The sequence below is a fragment of the Nothobranchius furzeri genome, chromosome 9 (genome assembly GCF_043380555.1).
Source record: "Nothobranchius furzeri strain GRZ-AD chromosome 9, NfurGRZ-RIMD1, whole genome shotgun sequence".
Lineage (NCBI taxonomy): Eukaryota > Metazoa > Chordata > Actinopteri > Cyprinodontiformes > Nothobranchiidae > Nothobranchius > Nothobranchius furzeri.
In genome coordinates, this window is record NC_091749.1 from 36,298,651 (window position 1) to 36,316,740 (window position 18,090).

Here is an 18,090-nt window from a genome sequence, read left to right on the forward strand (position 1 = left end):
TACATCAGTGATTCTAGCTTGTTTAATATATGCAAGCATTAAGCTGGAAGATTATACATATACTGTAAATGTTTAACTGAAGTGCATAATGCTGGGTGATCTCAGCACTTATGAGAGAAAATGCCTGAGTCCAAAACAAAACAGTAAGAGAATAGCGGAGGATTTAATAATGCTGAATTAACAGCACAAACCAACGGCACCATACCTGTGAACAAGCATCACTCAATCAGAATCAATAGAAAAGCTGACTGTATCGTGACTTTGTGGTGATTATTTACAGGTATAAGAGCTTGAGTTTTATTGGGAAAGTTCAAGATTTGCTTGAAAAAATGTAATTAGTAATCAATCATGCTTCTTTTTTCCCTCATTGCCTCAGACCAAACTATAGATCAAACTGCCATACTGCTTTTATGTTCATCCTAATTTATGTGTTTCTGTCGCTGCAGGTGATGAGGGCAGCAGTTCTGGCAGCGGCAGCGGCTGCTCCGACGGCTGCACGACAGAGCTGGTTTTTGTTGCAACAGAAGCTCCTGTGATCGGAGCCGACAGGAGCAACGAACGAGCTGCAGCCGCCGCTGCAGGCAAGTCACTTTCCCGCGGACCCTCCACTCTGCTGGTGATGGCCTCCCTCACTCTCCCACTTTGGGCATTGCAGACTCAACGGAGATAATATAGTGTGGCCTGATCACCGACTTTTACACTGTTACGTAACAGTACATTTTACAGCAAATCATACTGCTGTTCCCTCACTGGACGTGTAGAACCTCCTGGAAACGTGGAGAATGGCTGGCATGATGGTTATGGTAGAAGTGGAAGTGAGTGCAGTGCTGCATCCTGCTTGCCCCTCCCTTAGCGAATGTTCTGTGTCATCAGTGAGCCGGTCTTCACATCTCTAAAGAAACAACAAAGAAAAATGTGGTGTTTTCTCATTGTTCTAAAGTGTGCTTTGAAAAACACACTTCTCCTGTATGAAACGGAACTATCGTCAGGTAGTTCATGTCAGTGAGTTTTCACTCGAAGGGGAACCTATTATTTCTTTTCCTTTGTATGACAAAGTGAAAAGAAGACAGTACCTTTTCTACTATATTAGTTGTCCTTCCCTCAAACAAAAAGAGAAGGTTTTACTGTGTGCATGCATGGATAGGATGTAAACAGACAATATATTTTTGGTTATATATTTCTTTCTCATTTTATTTTACTCTATGTAGGCAGGCTACACCGTTTTGGATTTGTTGGCATAGGACTGCGCAGCACTAGCAGTTTGTTTGGTTTCGTCCTTGGTCGTGTCAACGTGGCTTCAGGAAGCAGGAGGTCTGACAGCCACCCTACTGTTGCACATTTGATTGTCTCTACTCAAGTGCTAATGTTCTGCACTAGGAAAACTACTTTGCACAGATTATTTTCTTGGCTTTGTGTCCTTATAAAGCTGCAAGAAGCATCCACCACATAGAGAAAAAGATTTATATTTTCAGATCATTTAACAAATTGTATTGTGCTTATAAGCAGTTACAGTATGTAATTCACTGGGAAATGCTGTACTATAACCTTACTGGTTTAGGCCATTGCTACATTTTTCATACAGTTTTTTATTTTTATTTTTTTGTGTTTTCTTTTTTCAAACAATACGTCAGCAACAATATCGCGCCATTATGCTACAAAGCCTGCTAACAATACTGAGTTGCGTGCTTTTGTTTGGGTCATTAACATGCACTTACACAATTCTTTATCCTCAGAGGACTGAGAGAATAATGATGCTAGATACTTGGCAAGTGAAAATTAATTTTATGTATTTCCCTGGATACCACGCTTTAATAATCTATGATTATTATTCATTTGCTTTCATTTCGTTTATATAAGCCTACAAATTGTACTTTAGTCTTCTGTAAGCCTCAGCAGCCCCCAGACGGCCTTTGCGGGTTACAAATTGTGAAGCGACACCCTAAAATTTGCATGTTTTTTGTTTGACTAATGAGAGGAAAGAAAGCAGCTAGAGGCCATGTGATTATATGTGACATGTGCTTTGTCACCTCTAAAAAGTAGAATGGTGTGTCAAGGTTAGAGGACTAAAGTTCTCTTAGTGGTAGGGTTACTTCTCATAACCTTCAGCGTGTCTCCTGCAGGCTTCGACCTTTACCGGGCTGCAGAGACTTAGAGAGAAAAGCAAATAGCATGCACTCAACAAATAACACAATGCCCGAGACCCCCGGTCATAGGAAAAAAAGGTTAGTTTTTAAAAATGTTGCAGACTGAAATTACACTACAAATTTTTAAGAGTCTCACGCCAGAGATGAAGAATGCTTCTCTCGTGTGTTTGCAGGATCCAGGTGCTCATAAGCACACAAATGTCCTTTGTCATAACGAAGACCTCTCTAAATGCATCGCTGTGACAAATTAGCAGCTGCTCTGATTTTTTTTTTTTTAGAGACCATGTTTCTCCTGTAGCGTATGAAGGTGAGGATTGGACAAAAAGAGGCTCCCCTCTGACTGTCACCCACAGGCAGCGCGAGGTGAGAATGAGAGCAGCATCACGGCCAGCTTCACACAGAGCACCAGAAGGGAAATCTGTCCTCGGTGTGCTCGTGTGACTCACAACAGAGGCCCCGAGCGCCACAGGAAGCACCCAACACACGACGGTTGACCTGTGTCGCCTCACTCCTTGCAGAAATCTATTTAGGAGAAGATGACTGAACAGCAGCCTCCCACCAAAACCAGCGTGGAAGGATTAAATCACTGATGTGTGAACCTTAATTGGAGAATGCAACAGGCTAAGGCCCGAGGAAAAACTCAGGAGTGATTAACGCAAGGTCCCCTTTCATGTCACGCTGTCCAGTAATAAATCAATGCAGCAACATAGAACTTCTTGTTCCATCCTTCAGGTTGGGAGCTTTTTCAGTTGACACAAAACTAACAAGACCATACAGATATTACAACACAAAGCTAAAATAAAGACTATGAATATTACAGTTAATTTTTAATCCCATAATAATTAACAAAAGGTTTAATGTTTTTGCTCCTTAACCAGTTTTTGCAAACTTCAATTTCTGTCCTTCAGTCCATCAGCGCATCATATTAAAGCTGGGATATGGGCAGTTTAGGTTTGGGTAGAAAGATTAGCATTTCTTTCCACTGCTTGTGAAAGCGTCACAAAACGGCCGCAAAGCATATGATGTGGCAATTAAGCCTAGTTTATGCTCCTCCTCTACTCCGTAACCTGGGGAGTGTTGCAAAGCAATTCCTCACCAAGACAACAGAGGGCGTATCGCTTTTCTGAGATAGCCTGTCATGTGTCTACTCCAAGCTAATGCATTTACTATTGTGTTTTTTTGTATTTCAGACACTTTTTAACACGGACAAATTTGTCCCCCATTCTCCTCTAACTCTTTATGCGCTCACCACCTCGAAACCTACGTTTCGCGTCATTTCCGTCCACAAATAAAATGCTTGCTGTGTATCTTTTTACTCCTCCAGTCATGGGTGAATAAAGCCTTCAAGTTTTCAGAATTTTTCCGCGAGGTATTCTTCAGGCTGTGTCGTGGCTGCCACTAGATATGTTCCACTCTGTTTTATTTTTTTGAGAAGGCAAAGGCGGTGCTGCTGACAAATTTATGGTAAAACAATCACGAGCTTGTGCTCTCCGTCACGTTCGACGAGTGTTTAGAAAAGCGGGTTTGAACGTTTCACATCAGAATTGCTCCCGTTGGGAATGAGCTTGTGGGCAAAGTACCGCTATTACGTTAAGCGACCGCTTTCATGTCTAGTGGAAAGAAGGGGTTAAAATCTAAATTTTTCCATTGACGTTTTGCAGTTTGTCCATAAATGTGTGTGAAAGTCATTGGAACATTTAGAAATAGTGTTTCTCCAGTGAAGCTCAAAGAGAGTTTGCAAATTTTCATTTAAACTTGCAGCGTTACATCAAAGTAAATCTGCAGGAATTTCAGTGCTAAAGAGGGCAGTGGTTCAACCCTAAAATAGACACACATCATCTTCAAAATTCCCACAAGAACAAGCATACAGCATCATCACTTACATAGATGCTTATGAAAACAGAAATGTGCCTTTTATGGCTACCTTGTCCAGAGCTGGCTTTGACTTATCGACTCCTCATGTCTGACCACCGAGCAGTGGAAACCCATACTGCAGTAAGACACATCTGTATTCCAAAACATCAGACTCCTCGCTGGTATAGGGCATGGTGTCTGTGCATTTGAAAAGATGATTTACGCTTCTGTAATGGCAGCAATAATACCAAAAAAAGGACACTTTTAAAGGGACAGACGCTGCTTTTAAGATGAAATCCTTTCCAAGCGTGGGCATGCATTTTTCAAAAGCTTATCTCAGCTTTATTCAAATCAGACTTTTAAAGCAGACATTCATTCAAAAGTTTGTTTTACAAGTATAAAAAGTCACAGATGAGCAAATGATGCATCACTTCTGACATTCTTTAAGAAGATTAACAGAGTCTACCAAAAAAATCAAAGTAAAGTTCAAGTTTTATTAGTTTTAAATAAAATGTATTTTATTCTCTTCCAAATAAAAATATGTTTGGAAGTTGGTATGATTGAGGGCAGTTTTGGCTAAAAAATGTGTCACTTTGTCTGGAAAAATTGAGATCTTAGAATTTGAAACTTACAGATGATGTAACATCTGTTGGAGCATCTTTAAGGCTAAAAAGAGGCCAAAAGGAGAAACATTAAAATTATGTCATAAATTAGTTTAATTCACCTGTTCTGTGGCTAACAGCATATATAGTAAATTACATTAGATGAACTGGGTAAAAGTCTGTCATGGATCTATATGTTAGAGCATTGCTTTAGTAAAAGATCCTCACGATTGTGCTTTTATTTCTCAGAAGGAAAAAAATAAAAAATGTAGAAACATTGTTAAAGAAAGTAATAAGAAATCTTTTCAAAATGATGCCAAGGTTACACATTAAAACTCTGGAAGTCAAACATATCACCTCGTTATTTTGTTAGTTTAACGGCATATATATATATATATATATATATATATATATATATATATATATATATATATATATATATATATATATATATATATATATATATATATATATATATATATATATATACACACATATATAAATATATATATTTTTTATATATATGTGTGTGTGTATATATATATAGGTGTCTGAAGTAGAGCCTGCTGTGAGGACGACAACATATTGCAAATCGGTGAAAAGTTTCATAGGAGATTAATTGTTGCAAGACAGAAATTGTACAATTGAAGTAAACTGACGAATAAAATGAAAGTGACAAAAATAAATCATGAAATATCCTGCAGAGTGCTGCACAGTAAAACGTATCACTTCAGCCACAAGTTTGTGGACTCAGGATTTATTTCCACAAACCAATAAAAGATTATTTGAATCAACTGTGGATGTTAAACACATCTATAGTATGCAGCTTGACACTGATATCCCTAAAAGATGAGTTCATGATTTAAAACTACAGTAAAATCAAAAAATTATGTAAAATAAATCCTGTTTAGTTTGAAGAAAAACTCTAATTAAGGCTTTAGAAGTTGTTGAGAGTATGTTTAGTAAATCGACAAGTTACATGGGACATGTGTGCTCATTCAACATTGATCCAGCTAGCTCACACTAAAAACAGGCTTTGAAAAATAATTCAGTTACCAGATTAATTTACTGGAATAATTTTAGTCCTAGTTTTATAATTAAAACAAGGCTGCATGAAAATAGGTATTAATTTAGAAACAACCATGGAACTAATGAGTTACACGGATGATATAAAACAGACATTAATAGATATTCTTCAGTATTTTGCAGCGTGTGGAAAATGTCAGAAGCCCTGGAGAAGCTTATGTTCTGCAACTTTGAATCAGTGATTTTCTTCTGTTTGCAACTTTGAAACTTTCAAGGTCGGAGGTCAAGGGTCACTTAGCAAACAGCTGAGCTTTTTCTGTGTCGACGCATCCCTTAATCCAAGTGTGTTTTCACTGTAGATGTTAAAAGCAGACGTTTTTGTTTCACCTTTTATTTTTTGTGGTTGAATGCCAGATGAAGCTGAGAGCAAGCTGAAATGTTCTTTAACAGCCTTTAAAACTGTTGAAAACAAATAGAAATTTAAAAATCTTTCTCATCATGATGAACAGCACTGGTTTTTGATTTTGTCAAGGGAAAGGTCTTATTCCTATAAAACGTTTTATAAAAAATGATGGTATATTTCCGCTTTTTAATAATTTTAGTCACTATATTAACAGAATGTTACTTTTAACAAAATCAAACTGTGGTTTTGTCAGCACTTTGTGCCCAAAGCTGAGTTCAGATAAAGCCTGTTTTATGTTCTCTGATGTTTTTAGATGAAGTTGCAGAACGATAAGTTACAAAACGCTAATTAGAGATGCAGTAGGTTGTTGTTATATGATAAAATGACATCACAAAGTCACTTCAAAGTATTACAAAAACCACGAGAGCCAGATATTCTGACATGTGGCACAACAATCTGTGATAATAAGGCCGGAGGACGTCAGCAGCGTGGCCTCGGATACGGGCGTTTGGAGATAGCGCCTCCTCCTCCTCCTCCTCACTGGGGCCTAACAACTATGTTTTCTCACAGCATAGACAAAAACACAGTAAGCATCTCCGGACCCACAAAGGTCGAAGACACCTATTACAGCCTCTGCGATGATTGTGATTGCATCAGAGCTGTGGATGAGTGAGGATAATGTAGGGCTTTGCTGGTGTTGCCGAAACACAGCAAACAAGCTGAATTGAGAAAAGATTTTTAGAGGGATTTTTCTGTTGTTTTTTCCCAAAGAGTTTGTATCTAGTAACAGCATTTTCTTTTCTTTTTTTCTTAAGATGTGAGAAACCTTTGCCATTTTCCACTACATTGTGTGTTCGTCTCCTTCCAGACAAACCAAGTTACTTTGGTCAAAAGTAGAGCATCATCACTGGAAATGAAGCAGCACTTAACTCAATTAGCCTCTAATTCATATTTAATCATATTGTTTTTCTCCTTGGTTTTCTTTGGCATTTGAAAATATAATCACACACTTAAAAAAGAGTAAAATTATGTTAGCAGAGTTTCTCATTACAAGTTGGGAACCAGACATGTTATGCAAGGTCTTCTCCATTTTAATGTGAATTGTTTGCTGCACTTCTTGCTGAAACATTATGCCGTGAGCGTGGTACTGTTGTGATTTGCGAAATTCGGTGACTAAGGAGCACACGCAGATTTTCGGGGCCGTCCTTGCACGATGTTTAAAATGATTTGGGGGAACTAAAATTGATGGTTGTTCAAGCAGACATGCCTTACCATTTTTTAAATGACTAAAATGGACTGCTTATTCGGCTTTTGTTACACATTCTTGTATACAGAAAATACTACAATGGTAATAATAAACATTTTACTAAAAAATGTCCTGCTTTCTTGTCTGTTGTGTATTATTTTTAATTTTGTGTCTTTCATAAAATGAAAAATAGGTTTAAAATGTCTATTTTGTCTTGAGGGTTAGGGTAGATGAAGATCCAGGGTCGTGCACTCTGTTGGATCAGAAATGCTCTTTCTTTCATCTTAATAATGAACACAGTCAGATTAAATTTACTAAATAATTGTCTTCTAATTGTATAAATTTCTTTTTTTCTGATGTGTAAGTAAAAATGTGGGTCAAGGCTTTAAAGTGTGAACTCATACGTCAATAGAAATGGGTTTTTGGTGCTAACTTGAAAACAGCTTTTCAAAAAGCTTTATTTGTACATAATATTCCATACACGGAGGCAATTCAATGTGCTTTCCAGGAGCAAATAAGGCAGAATTAAATTACGCAAGTACTCAGATAAGATAAGATGTGAGAATAAGATAAAAAGGCAAAGGGTGAGGTGAGCAGTTACCGTGCAGAAGGTGCAGCACAATAAATAATCATTTAAAGGCTGATGAATACATCAAAGTTTTCCATTTTGATTTAAAATTACTAGAGTTGGGGTACAGTCATACGGAAGCTGATCCCATCTGCGTGTTTGGTTCTGACCCGGGGTTCTGCCAGCTGACTGCTTCCTAAGGATCTCAGAGCCCTGCTGGGGAGATCCGAGTCACTAGGAACATGGAGGCTGTAAGTATGCGTCTGGTGACCTGAAACATCAGTTTTATTCCACAAGGACTAAAAACACAGAGGAAGCAGGAAAAGAAACACAAGAGGCCAAAAAGGTTTAAAAAAAGCTAGTCTGAGCAAGAAATAACCGAAATCACAAACAACTAAAGTTAAAAAAAAAGCTGAATTTATACAGAGGGAGCAAACAGGTGTGATAGTTAATAAAGTAGAACTAGGTGTGGCTTCAGCTCAGATGAAATTTAATTGATTCAAAAATGGAAATAAACCAAGAGGCAGATTGAAGAGGGACTGCACACCATCAGAAAATGTAACTCCACCCTAGTAAAGATTTGAAAAACACTATGAAAGTGGGCGTTGCCAGGAGGCCCAGATAGCATGGTCAAGTGTGGGGGAATTTCCATCCTGGGAGGGAGGGGGAGTGGGAGGAGACCGTACCGATGACGTGAAATTGTACCAGCCCCCGTCAATCACAAGTTTAAAATGCAGTAGCCGCTGTTCTGCCACAAGGGGCAGCACTAAGAGGTTGTTAGACCCAGATTCTAGATTTAATCAAGTTTACACAAACATGTCAAAAAATGCACAGAAAAAGAAAGATTGCATTTGTAAAGACCCAATTATACAGTTTATAAGCAAAAAAGTTATTTTGGGGTTTAGTTACTCTTTAACCCTCTCAGGCTCAAAATAAGTTTTGATAAAAGGACAAACAACTAAGTCCTTCAGGGGTGCTTCTGAGTTTAAAATTCCTCATGAAATACATATGTGGAGTAACCAGGTAGGTAGGTTTTAACATTGCAAATCTGCAACGCCTGCCGCCAGAGGGTTAAATATCCAGCTCAGTTCAGAATATTTAAAAAGCACCATTTCACAACAGCTCAGGGCACCATGTAGAAAGGCAGGCAGGTCCGTTCAAACCCAGTTTCATGATATTCAATTCAATCACTGATAATAAAATACAATCGGACTCAGATAAAAAATGTCAGCAAATAGGAATTTGACCTATAAGAAAACCTGAGGCATTCATTAAATCTTCACTTCAACACAAACTCACGCTCTACGCAGTTATGAGAAGGACAACAGTGGAATATTTAGAAGAAAGAAAACTGCACAGAGTGAGCAAATGTGGTCAGAGCGTCTTCTAGCAGCAAAACTAAAGGGATGAGTCAGGGTAACCCAAGCAAACCCTAAATATAAGATTCATCACAAAGGATGAACTGACCCCTACTTCACACTGGAAGCAGCAGCGGCGTGGAATGTCACTGCTTCAAAGAGAATCCATTGTAGTCTATGGGGGTGATTCAAACCAGCCAACCAGCAATTTTCAGGCACATCCCAGAAGCAGCACGCCGCACCACTAAAGATGAGATCGGGTTCTATTTTTGCCGCACGCCGTGACCTTACGGCTTATTTGCTCCCGGCATCATCCCAGAAGTGCAGCATTGTGTTTTTCATGGCTTTAATCCTGGCAGTGGAGAAGAACAACATCATATATGACATCAAACAGCTATGTCAAACATGGTTTCCTTCTTTTTGGTTTAATGGCGGTTGGCGTAAACAAACCATGAACTTTGAAGTTCTTTGAAGAGGATGCCAGGAATCTCGAGGATTTTGTGGTCTCGCGAGTCCAGGGAGGAGCACGGCGAAGAAGCTGTTCCACAACAAAGACTTTCCCGGTGTGTAATGGACCTCGGAGCTTACGAGCAAACCGTTCCGCTGCTTCCAGTGTGAAATAGGGGTGAGGCCGAGTCTTAGCAGCAGATGGAAACTGGAACCAAGAGAGATGCTCTGTTACATTCTACTTTTAGAAACTCTTGGAACCACAAATAAACCTGCAGTCAGATCAAACGTATCTGATGGGAACGTATGGAGATCTTTAAAAGAGTTATTATTGAGAATCCTGGATTTTACAGAGAGACAATAAAATTACGCTGTATACATTCTCTCCTAACTGTAAATAAAACATGTAATATTTTGGGAGTCATTTCTCATTTTCTAATGAGGCGGTGTCATTGTGTCCCTCTATGTGAAACCCATGCATTTGTAGCATTACTAAGGTGTCATGCCCTGCCAGTGGCATGCAGAGACACCGAAAACACACAAATTGCTTTGTAACATGTGACACGACTTGGCATGTTTGTCACGTGCTGTTTCGCGAGACCTGCAGGCCGACCCGGCCTCTGTGGTCTCTGGCTCTGAGTCTGTTTGACTGATTTATTATGCATCCACTCACACAGCAGGGCATCTGGCTCATGACCACTTTTCACTGCTGCTGCTTCATCAGTTACCTTACAGGAGTCACAAAAGACTCTCATGACTTTTCCCTGGAACTCAGAAAGCTTTATTGATGCTCAATCTTCTGCCTGAAGGAAGGAAAGTGAATAATTCACAAGAATGGTGACCATCATCATTTTTTTCCAACACCTTTGCTATGCTCTTTATGACGAAGGCAGGAACTCAGGACATTCTAGGTATGATCTCACAGCCGGCTCTGCTAAAATCTGCTCTTCTCCATGTTCCTGATACATTCCTGCTCCCTCCCTCATCATCCTCCACGCATCAACCAGTTACTATGAAGACCATTCTATATTTGCCTACAATCTTGCCACGCCCACAGCCCTGTCCTAACTCGATTGTCTCAGCCCACACTGAGATGGTGAGCATAGACCCAACTTCTCTCCCTCTACATCTCTGAAGCTTGTCACGCTCTTCAACAAGTTGTCCAGACCAAAATATTCATCTTGTTTGACTCATAAAAATGTTGTTTTTTGAAACAAAGACCAATGTTTATTGGTAAACCTCAGTGCTAATCAAGAATAAAATCCTCCCAACAACATTGAGACTCCTCGTGACGGCATCAGAAGCAAATACACATAATCTGGAAAAAATATTAAACATGAAAAATGAGAACAGGTAAGAAACTGGAATTTGGTATCAGATTTGATTTTACATGATAAATGACAATAATGCACATCTTAAATGAGGGAGTATTGATTGAATTTGCATTAAAAGTTATGATTTTAAGAAGGGTCTGATGAAAGCCTTTCACATGCCCTGCGGTAACCGTAGTAACGGCTCACCACATCTCCCTATAGACATTCCTCCCTGTATATTTTTTGCTTCCTGATCAGAATTGTCCGGCTCATTCATTCCATGACCACAATTCAAAAAGTTATTTTTTTCATCGCACTTTCCGCTACGTTCTGCATGATTTTATGCTCTTACGTTCACCCCTAAGTAGGGTGATGGAAGCAAAAATGGTTCCATGTTCTGAATGGTTATTATTATGCACTAAAGAGGTATTCATCCAGTGTAAAAAGTGCATATTTGATATAAATAATTATCCTAATTTTTAACCTCTAAATCATTTTTATTCAAATGTAAAAACATTCCATCAAAGCCTCCCTTTATACCCTTTATTCTTTAAAAAGCTGTAACTTGTGCAAACACACAGCTAATGCTGATTACGTTTCCTTCAACAGATAAAGACATGTATCTGGAAGACTTGCAGAGTTTTATGTGACACAATCACAAAGTGATGAAAGTTTGTGACTTGTGCTTAAAACAACAACTCAAGCCACGAGACCGATGCCTTCTAATTGTCCTTTATAACTCATGAAATCCAGCGATGCCTCTGAAAGTAGGGTGGCGACTGTAAATATTGAGGTCTGAGGACATTGTTAATGGATTCTCTGATGACACACTTCATCTTGGCACAGATTGTAATTGCTTTTTACACGACAACTAATAGTGCGGGGGCTTTAGAGACGCCGAAGAGAGAAATCCCTTGAAAATAGAGACCTATGAAATTAAACCTAGGTTTTCAATTTTCACTCCCACAAGAGTTGAGCAATTAAATGGATTTAACCCAGTACTGCATAATAAGACATAAATAAAGTGTGTATGGGTGTGTGTATCATTCCAGAATGTATGTGTCTAACAAGAAATAACCTCGGTTTGCTGGATTTGTTAAATATTTCTGAATGATTGAAGTTGCACCTGTCTGAAGTTATAACGTGATTATTGCAAACTTGTTAAGCTTCTCTGGAGCTTAGGACTTCTGCAGTGATGTGCAAATTCTTGTTTCCTATATTCAAGGTTTTGCAGCAAAGCCATCTCCCTCTCCAATTTCATTTTGTCTCTCTGTTGTATTTTTCCATCTGGATTTAGGATAAAGACTGAATTACACAGCAGAACAGTCCTGGATAGCAGAGACGGAGATTACCCTCCCTGATCTTTTCACAGACAAGAGATAGTTCAGTGCAAACCCTCCCTGAGGGCTTTGCCACCTTCGAACTGAGAGACAGTGCATTAGCATGCATCAGAGAAGTGGTAGAAAACGGTTTTATCCTCTTTGACCTATTACTTTACTTAAGAAGGAGCGGAATCAAGTTGTGAATGTTGGGCTCGTCACCACGTTGGTTGATCTTTACTGCAAAATTCCAACTCGGAGAGCAAATGTGCTTCACTTTCTTTAAAGGACAAAAACAAAAACTAAGTCTTTCTCTGGCAACAATATCTGGGGATGTTTTTCCGAGGTGGCCCTTTATGGAAGACACATTACGGAATGATTTTGTGTGTTGTGTGAATGTAAAGATATAAAAAGCATGTTCTGATTAGGTAAAAAATAATAAAGTGTCAGTATCAGTGCTGCATTTTACTGGTGTGTGGTGGAAAATGTAGCCTGGCAAGCCAGACTAAATAAATGTATTATTTGGTTTGGCAACGCTCCATTGACGGCTCTCGGTTGTGGGGCGGGTTCTACCGTTGTCTTTCAAATGATCTCCGCATTCCACTGGACAATGAATGTGACATCCTCACCGCAACAGCTATTGGTAAATGAGGTGGTCCGCAGTTGAAGAAGGAGAAAACACATCATTTTTTCTAAAAAAAAAAAAGCACTTAAATGCATCTATCTGCTCCTGATTCTAATGAAGCCCAAGTTCTAACAGTTCAAAATTGATATACAAGCCGTTTCAAAGGAGCTGTCGCCATCTTGTTTCATTCTGTTGCATCATCCCACCCACCAGGCATATAGAGTGCCCTGATTGGCCCACAAAGCCGATAAAGCTCTGTGATTTGTTCACTAAGCAGATGGAGCACTATGATTGGCCCACCATTATGGACCAATCACAGCTCTTCATGTGTTTGAAACCCCTCTAGAGAGCTGTGATTGGCTAGCCAGAATGCTGTTAGGGGCTGCTGAGGTTCCAGTGGAGCGTTCCTAGACCAAACTTTGCAAAGCAAGATTTGGTCTAGTTCACTAGGCTATGGAAAATGCTCAATACTCAAAAAAATAAACTAAAAACAACAGCTTCCCTTCTTTATACCAGCAGCTGGACCAGAGGAGAGAACATAACATTTACCCTCCTTCTAGCAGGAGAGCAACCTCAGCTGAACAAGGCTGAGGAGCAGCGTCTTCTGTGGGATTACTTTTGAACTCTGACCTTTACATTGGTTACTGCAATATGACTTTGGATGTTTATGATAAAAAGCTGTTCATTTATTCAGGGAAGTGATTTCATGTTTCTATTTGCAGCCATTTCTTTTCAGTCCAGGAAATATCCAAACAAAATAAAAGTTGATAAATAAATGATCAAATTCTGTCTTAGCCTTTCAAAATAAAAATGACCTTAGTTAATGTTATTCTTTCATTTTAAGGTGTAACTTGTACTTTTTTTTTGTCGTGTATCCAACATATCCAGAGTGTTTTTTGATTTGAGTGCAGTGCTGCTACATGAACACCCCATGCTCATTTTTTACTTTCCTGAAATGATTATAATGATTTCACTGCTTGAAGCTATAAATATTATCTCAGAGCCTGCTTCTGTCACAGCGCCATTTCTTATCACGCTTTCCTCTCTCTGCAGCTGCAAAGTCGGTTGAAAGTGCTATCCAAGACCCCGATCTACTAAATGTCTCATTTATGTGAGCTGCCACTCTGCAGTCTAATTAAGACCCATAAAATATATATATTGGCTCGTGTCACAAATGGAACTGGCAGTACATCTGCCCTGGATGCAAACCGATGATGTGTCAGACCTCAGTCATCAGCGCGTGGAGAAGGACACCCGCCTTGCACCGTGGGGCTGTGGTGAAAAAGGGAGCTTGAACCAAGAGGAAGGAGGGGGGTGAAACATGTGTGAGGAGATGTGAGCATGACTTACATGATCTGAAAATGCAAACTTGTGAAGGTTGGCTTTTCCAGCAAATGGGTCGCTGCTCATGAGGAGAGCTGAGGAGGTCCTGGCAGTCATGTTTTTGTGAGCGGTAATAGGTCACCATATAAATGCAACATTTCTACTAAAACAAAATAGAGAATGGCAAAAGGCTGAATTCTGAGCATAAACTACCAAACCTTATATGATGAGATTTCTGTATTTTCTGTGCAAATAAGGGCATGATTAATTAAATCTTCACACTCTCAAACCAAAAAGCATTTACTGTGCAAGTGGTTTTTCACTCTTGAAGGATTAGTGATAACAACCTCTCACTCTGTGCCAAATTGGCACTCTGTTGTGTGCTGAACCCTCTGGAAGATTGCTTTGAGTTCCAAATGGACCTTCTAAGAGGAAACTTCAGATTAAAACGATGACGCAGATAAAGATGGCAAACTCTCATCATTAAGCTTCTAACAAATCAATAATGACATTTATTTATGATTATGTTTAGTCACAACAATTTTTTTACAAGTTCTGCACATCGTAGACATGTTTTTACTGGTGATCCTCGCCAAGCTTTCTTTTTTTTTCCTTACGAGGCAGCGGGATCATTTGACACCTCAGCAGTACATCAAAAATCATTTGCGAAAGTGTCAGACTGCTGCATGCATATTTCAAATCTATTTATGGTCACTTATCCACACACCTCAAACGTCCATCTCAGTTTATGGGAAATAAATTCAGCATGCAAGAGGAAGAAAAGGATAAACGTTAGGCTGAAACAGTGGAAAACAGGTGTTGCATACTTTTTTGTGAATATTAATTTTACATTATTTCTTGTTTGAGAATATGAAAGAACTATAAATTTACTACCAATATAACATTTATAACACATTTAAACAGAATTGCACCATTGTAGGGAAGGGAGATGCTGCAGGAAAAGGGGCTTCACGAGGATGAAGAGTAAAGAAGGGAGGGAGGGAAGAAGGGGATGATTTATTGTGAAACCTGTGCTCTAGTCCTGTCTGATAATCTGGAAGCAGTAGGTGGGAAGACAGCAGAAAATACTATATTGATGAGACTGTTTACGCCTTTGTCAGAGAGAAAAGGAAAACCACAAACCCAGAAAACAAGAGATTTAGAAGAAATGGGCTCCCGTCTCCAGGAGGAGGGAGAGCCGTGTTTGCGTTTCCCGTTAACCCTTCATCCGCCATTCAGGAAATAGAAAAGAACGAGTGAAGGGATGAGTCGTTCACACTTATTGACGTTCACAGACCACATTCTGTTTGCAGAAGCACAAAAGAATAAAATTAGAAACAGATAAAGAGAATTAATGAATCTTATTCTTTTGGATCAGAGCTGTGAATTTCCAGCAGAATAAACCTATTATGGGGCGTAATAGCTTTGTGTTTTTACACCGTGCATGTCAACAGCAGCACTTGACATGAACTCAGCCTGCTGCTATCAATGCTCCTGCACCATGTGTCATTTAGAAACAGTACTTTTTTATGTACTCGTCTGCACGTAGTAAAGGGATAAGTGTTAGGTTAGTGTGGGAGGGATTTGGGTCAAAGTTCACGCGGCTCTCGAAACGGAAAATCTACAAACACTAAAATGAAACGAAATGAGCAATGCATGGAGCTGAAGCTTGCATTTTACATCGATTTACCTTGAATAAGTATTTGAAAACCATCATGAGACGGTGTTGCCAGCTGACCTGACAATGAGATGTTTAGGATGATTTGGGTTTTCTCGGGGAATTTGCATTCACAGTTGTTTAGAAAGCAATAGAAAGTACAGTACTGTTGAAATATTAGAGTGGATTTCCCTGAAGAGAATCCACAGTGTGGAAGCCTTTATTACAATTGAACGTCAGTGGTTCCCCAACTGGGGTCCCACAGTTTTGCTGCTGATGAGGTTGTGAGTTTAGCAAGATTTTATTTGTAAAATCCCAACAACACTCCCTGCACTGTAATCAAAACTCCAAATAAAAGGTACATCTCTGTATGTCTGTTCAAGGTTAAATAATCACATTTAATAAGTGTCTGTGTAGAAGCTGGGGTTGGGGGTCCTCAAAAGTTTAGAAACCACTGATCTGATAAGTAAAGATCCACTTTTATTAGACTGCCGTAACTTTGCATTTAAACTAAAACAGTGGAAATGTTCTACATTACTTGTAAAATAGTTTTGCACAATTCCTTTAATTAAGTTTAATTGTTTACCTGAGATTTAAAAAAAGTCAGCTGTTTCCAAAGAGTGCACTTGTTGTTTTGAATGGTTGTACATGTGATAAAACAGAGAGATAATTCAGCAATCAGACCCCTAAACTTATCCAGTGGTAGTTTAAAATCCCGCTGAAAGCAGGTTTCTGCAGCTGTTCAGAAATAAATAACGAGCAGGTTGATAGGCAGAGGATGATAGGAGGCCAAACTTTATGTTGGGATTCAGGTTTTTTGGAGCTTTTTACACCATCTTCCCTTTTGGCTGGCTTCCCGAGTCCATCCACCTTCTGCCAGCTGCAGTGGTTCCCACCTATCATCAATCAAGCTCATTACTGCTGCAGGACATTTACAAAGCACACAGCTTTCCTTGATGCTAGATTGTTGTTTCCAGTTTGGTGGTAGACTTGGACCAATCCCTTTTTTGCTTTTTTATTTGTGGAAAACAACTTTCCTGTGGCTTCTTAGTAAAACTCCCAACAGGAACTTCTGTGGATGTTCGCCTTTCTTTCTTTCTTCAGTCAGAGACCCGCTCACATGACCTGACCTTCCTTGCTGTCCACCTTCTCAGCCCTAAGGAGCTCACCTGTCCACTGCTGCCTTTGCGTCGCTCGCTCCCTTAGTTGGCTTCTCTTGTATCCGAATCCCAGAGCTTCCCTCAGAAAACACCAAGAACAAAAAACAATCTTGAAGTCTTTAAATCTCGCCTTGTTGGACTCTCAGTAATTGAGCCCTTATCTTCCTTAGGTTTCTGACGCTCCACCACCTCCTTTTCTGCAATCTCACTAGATAGATAAACTAGTATGTTTTATTAATTTCAGCCTGGGAAATTTCTTAAAGGGCAAATTGATGTTTAATTAACTTTCATGGACATTATGACAGCTGAAGCAACTACTCATTCTGATAAAATGCCACAAGTGTGACGGAGAGACAAACAACAACAAACAGTTTCACATATTAAATCAGACAAAGTTATTTTTATATAGAAAACAGACTAGAAAGAAAAAAAAAAACAAAAAAAAAACAAAGGTAGATCATCCAAAAGCAAGTAGGAGATAAGAAGAGGTAAAGCACTGGGAGTGGGATCACTGAATAAGAACCTGGTGAGATGATTCGGAGGATCTTATTTCATTTTTAGTTTTCAATAGAAAAATCTCTTGTAAATTTTCTGATGTATCTATGGAGCTCATTCAAAAGCACGCTTTGTCTTCAGATGCAAGCTTCTAAGAATGCCGTCTTTCACATGAACAGCGTCAGGAGTAAAAGTGCCCCGTGCATCTGCTCTGTGATGATTAAAGCTCCCTCTTAAGTTGAGGCTAAACGTTAACCATTGTCAAGGTCACAGTAATCATTTTTTGTGAAACAGAAACCTCAACGGGAATATGAAATTAATCTTTGTATAGGTTTAAGCAGCGCTCAGCATTATTCTGCTCAGAAGATCCCAGGAGTCGCTCCTTAGTGTGCAAAGATAAGACTCCAAAGACAACGGCTCATAACTATCTGAGGCTTTAACTTGGAGGAAGTTTAAAGACTGCAAAGTTTCTTGTAATTTGACTCACTGCAGCATCGAGACTGTTGCATTACAGAAATCAGCACACCCAAAACAGAGCAGAGCATTGATA

At 39.2% G+C, this 18,090-nt stretch overlaps 1 protein-coding gene across 2 annotated transcripts in view; it reads left to right on the forward strand.

Annotated features, from left to right (window-relative positions):
- gpc6a (glypican 6a) overlaps nucleotides 1-4,852 on the forward strand; it is a 290,648-nt gene extending 285,796 nt beyond the window's left edge. For both annotated transcript variants that reach the window (XM_054731829.2, XM_054731830.2), the window contains one exon: nucleotides 447-4,852. In XM_054731829.2, the coding sequence (XP_054587804.2) occupies nucleotides 447-670 (224 nt within the window). In that variant the 3' untranslated portion in view covers nucleotides 671-4,852. The remainder of the gene's footprint in view (nucleotides 1-446) is intronic.
- The last annotated feature ends 13,238 nt before the right edge of the window (nucleotides 4,853-18,090 follow it).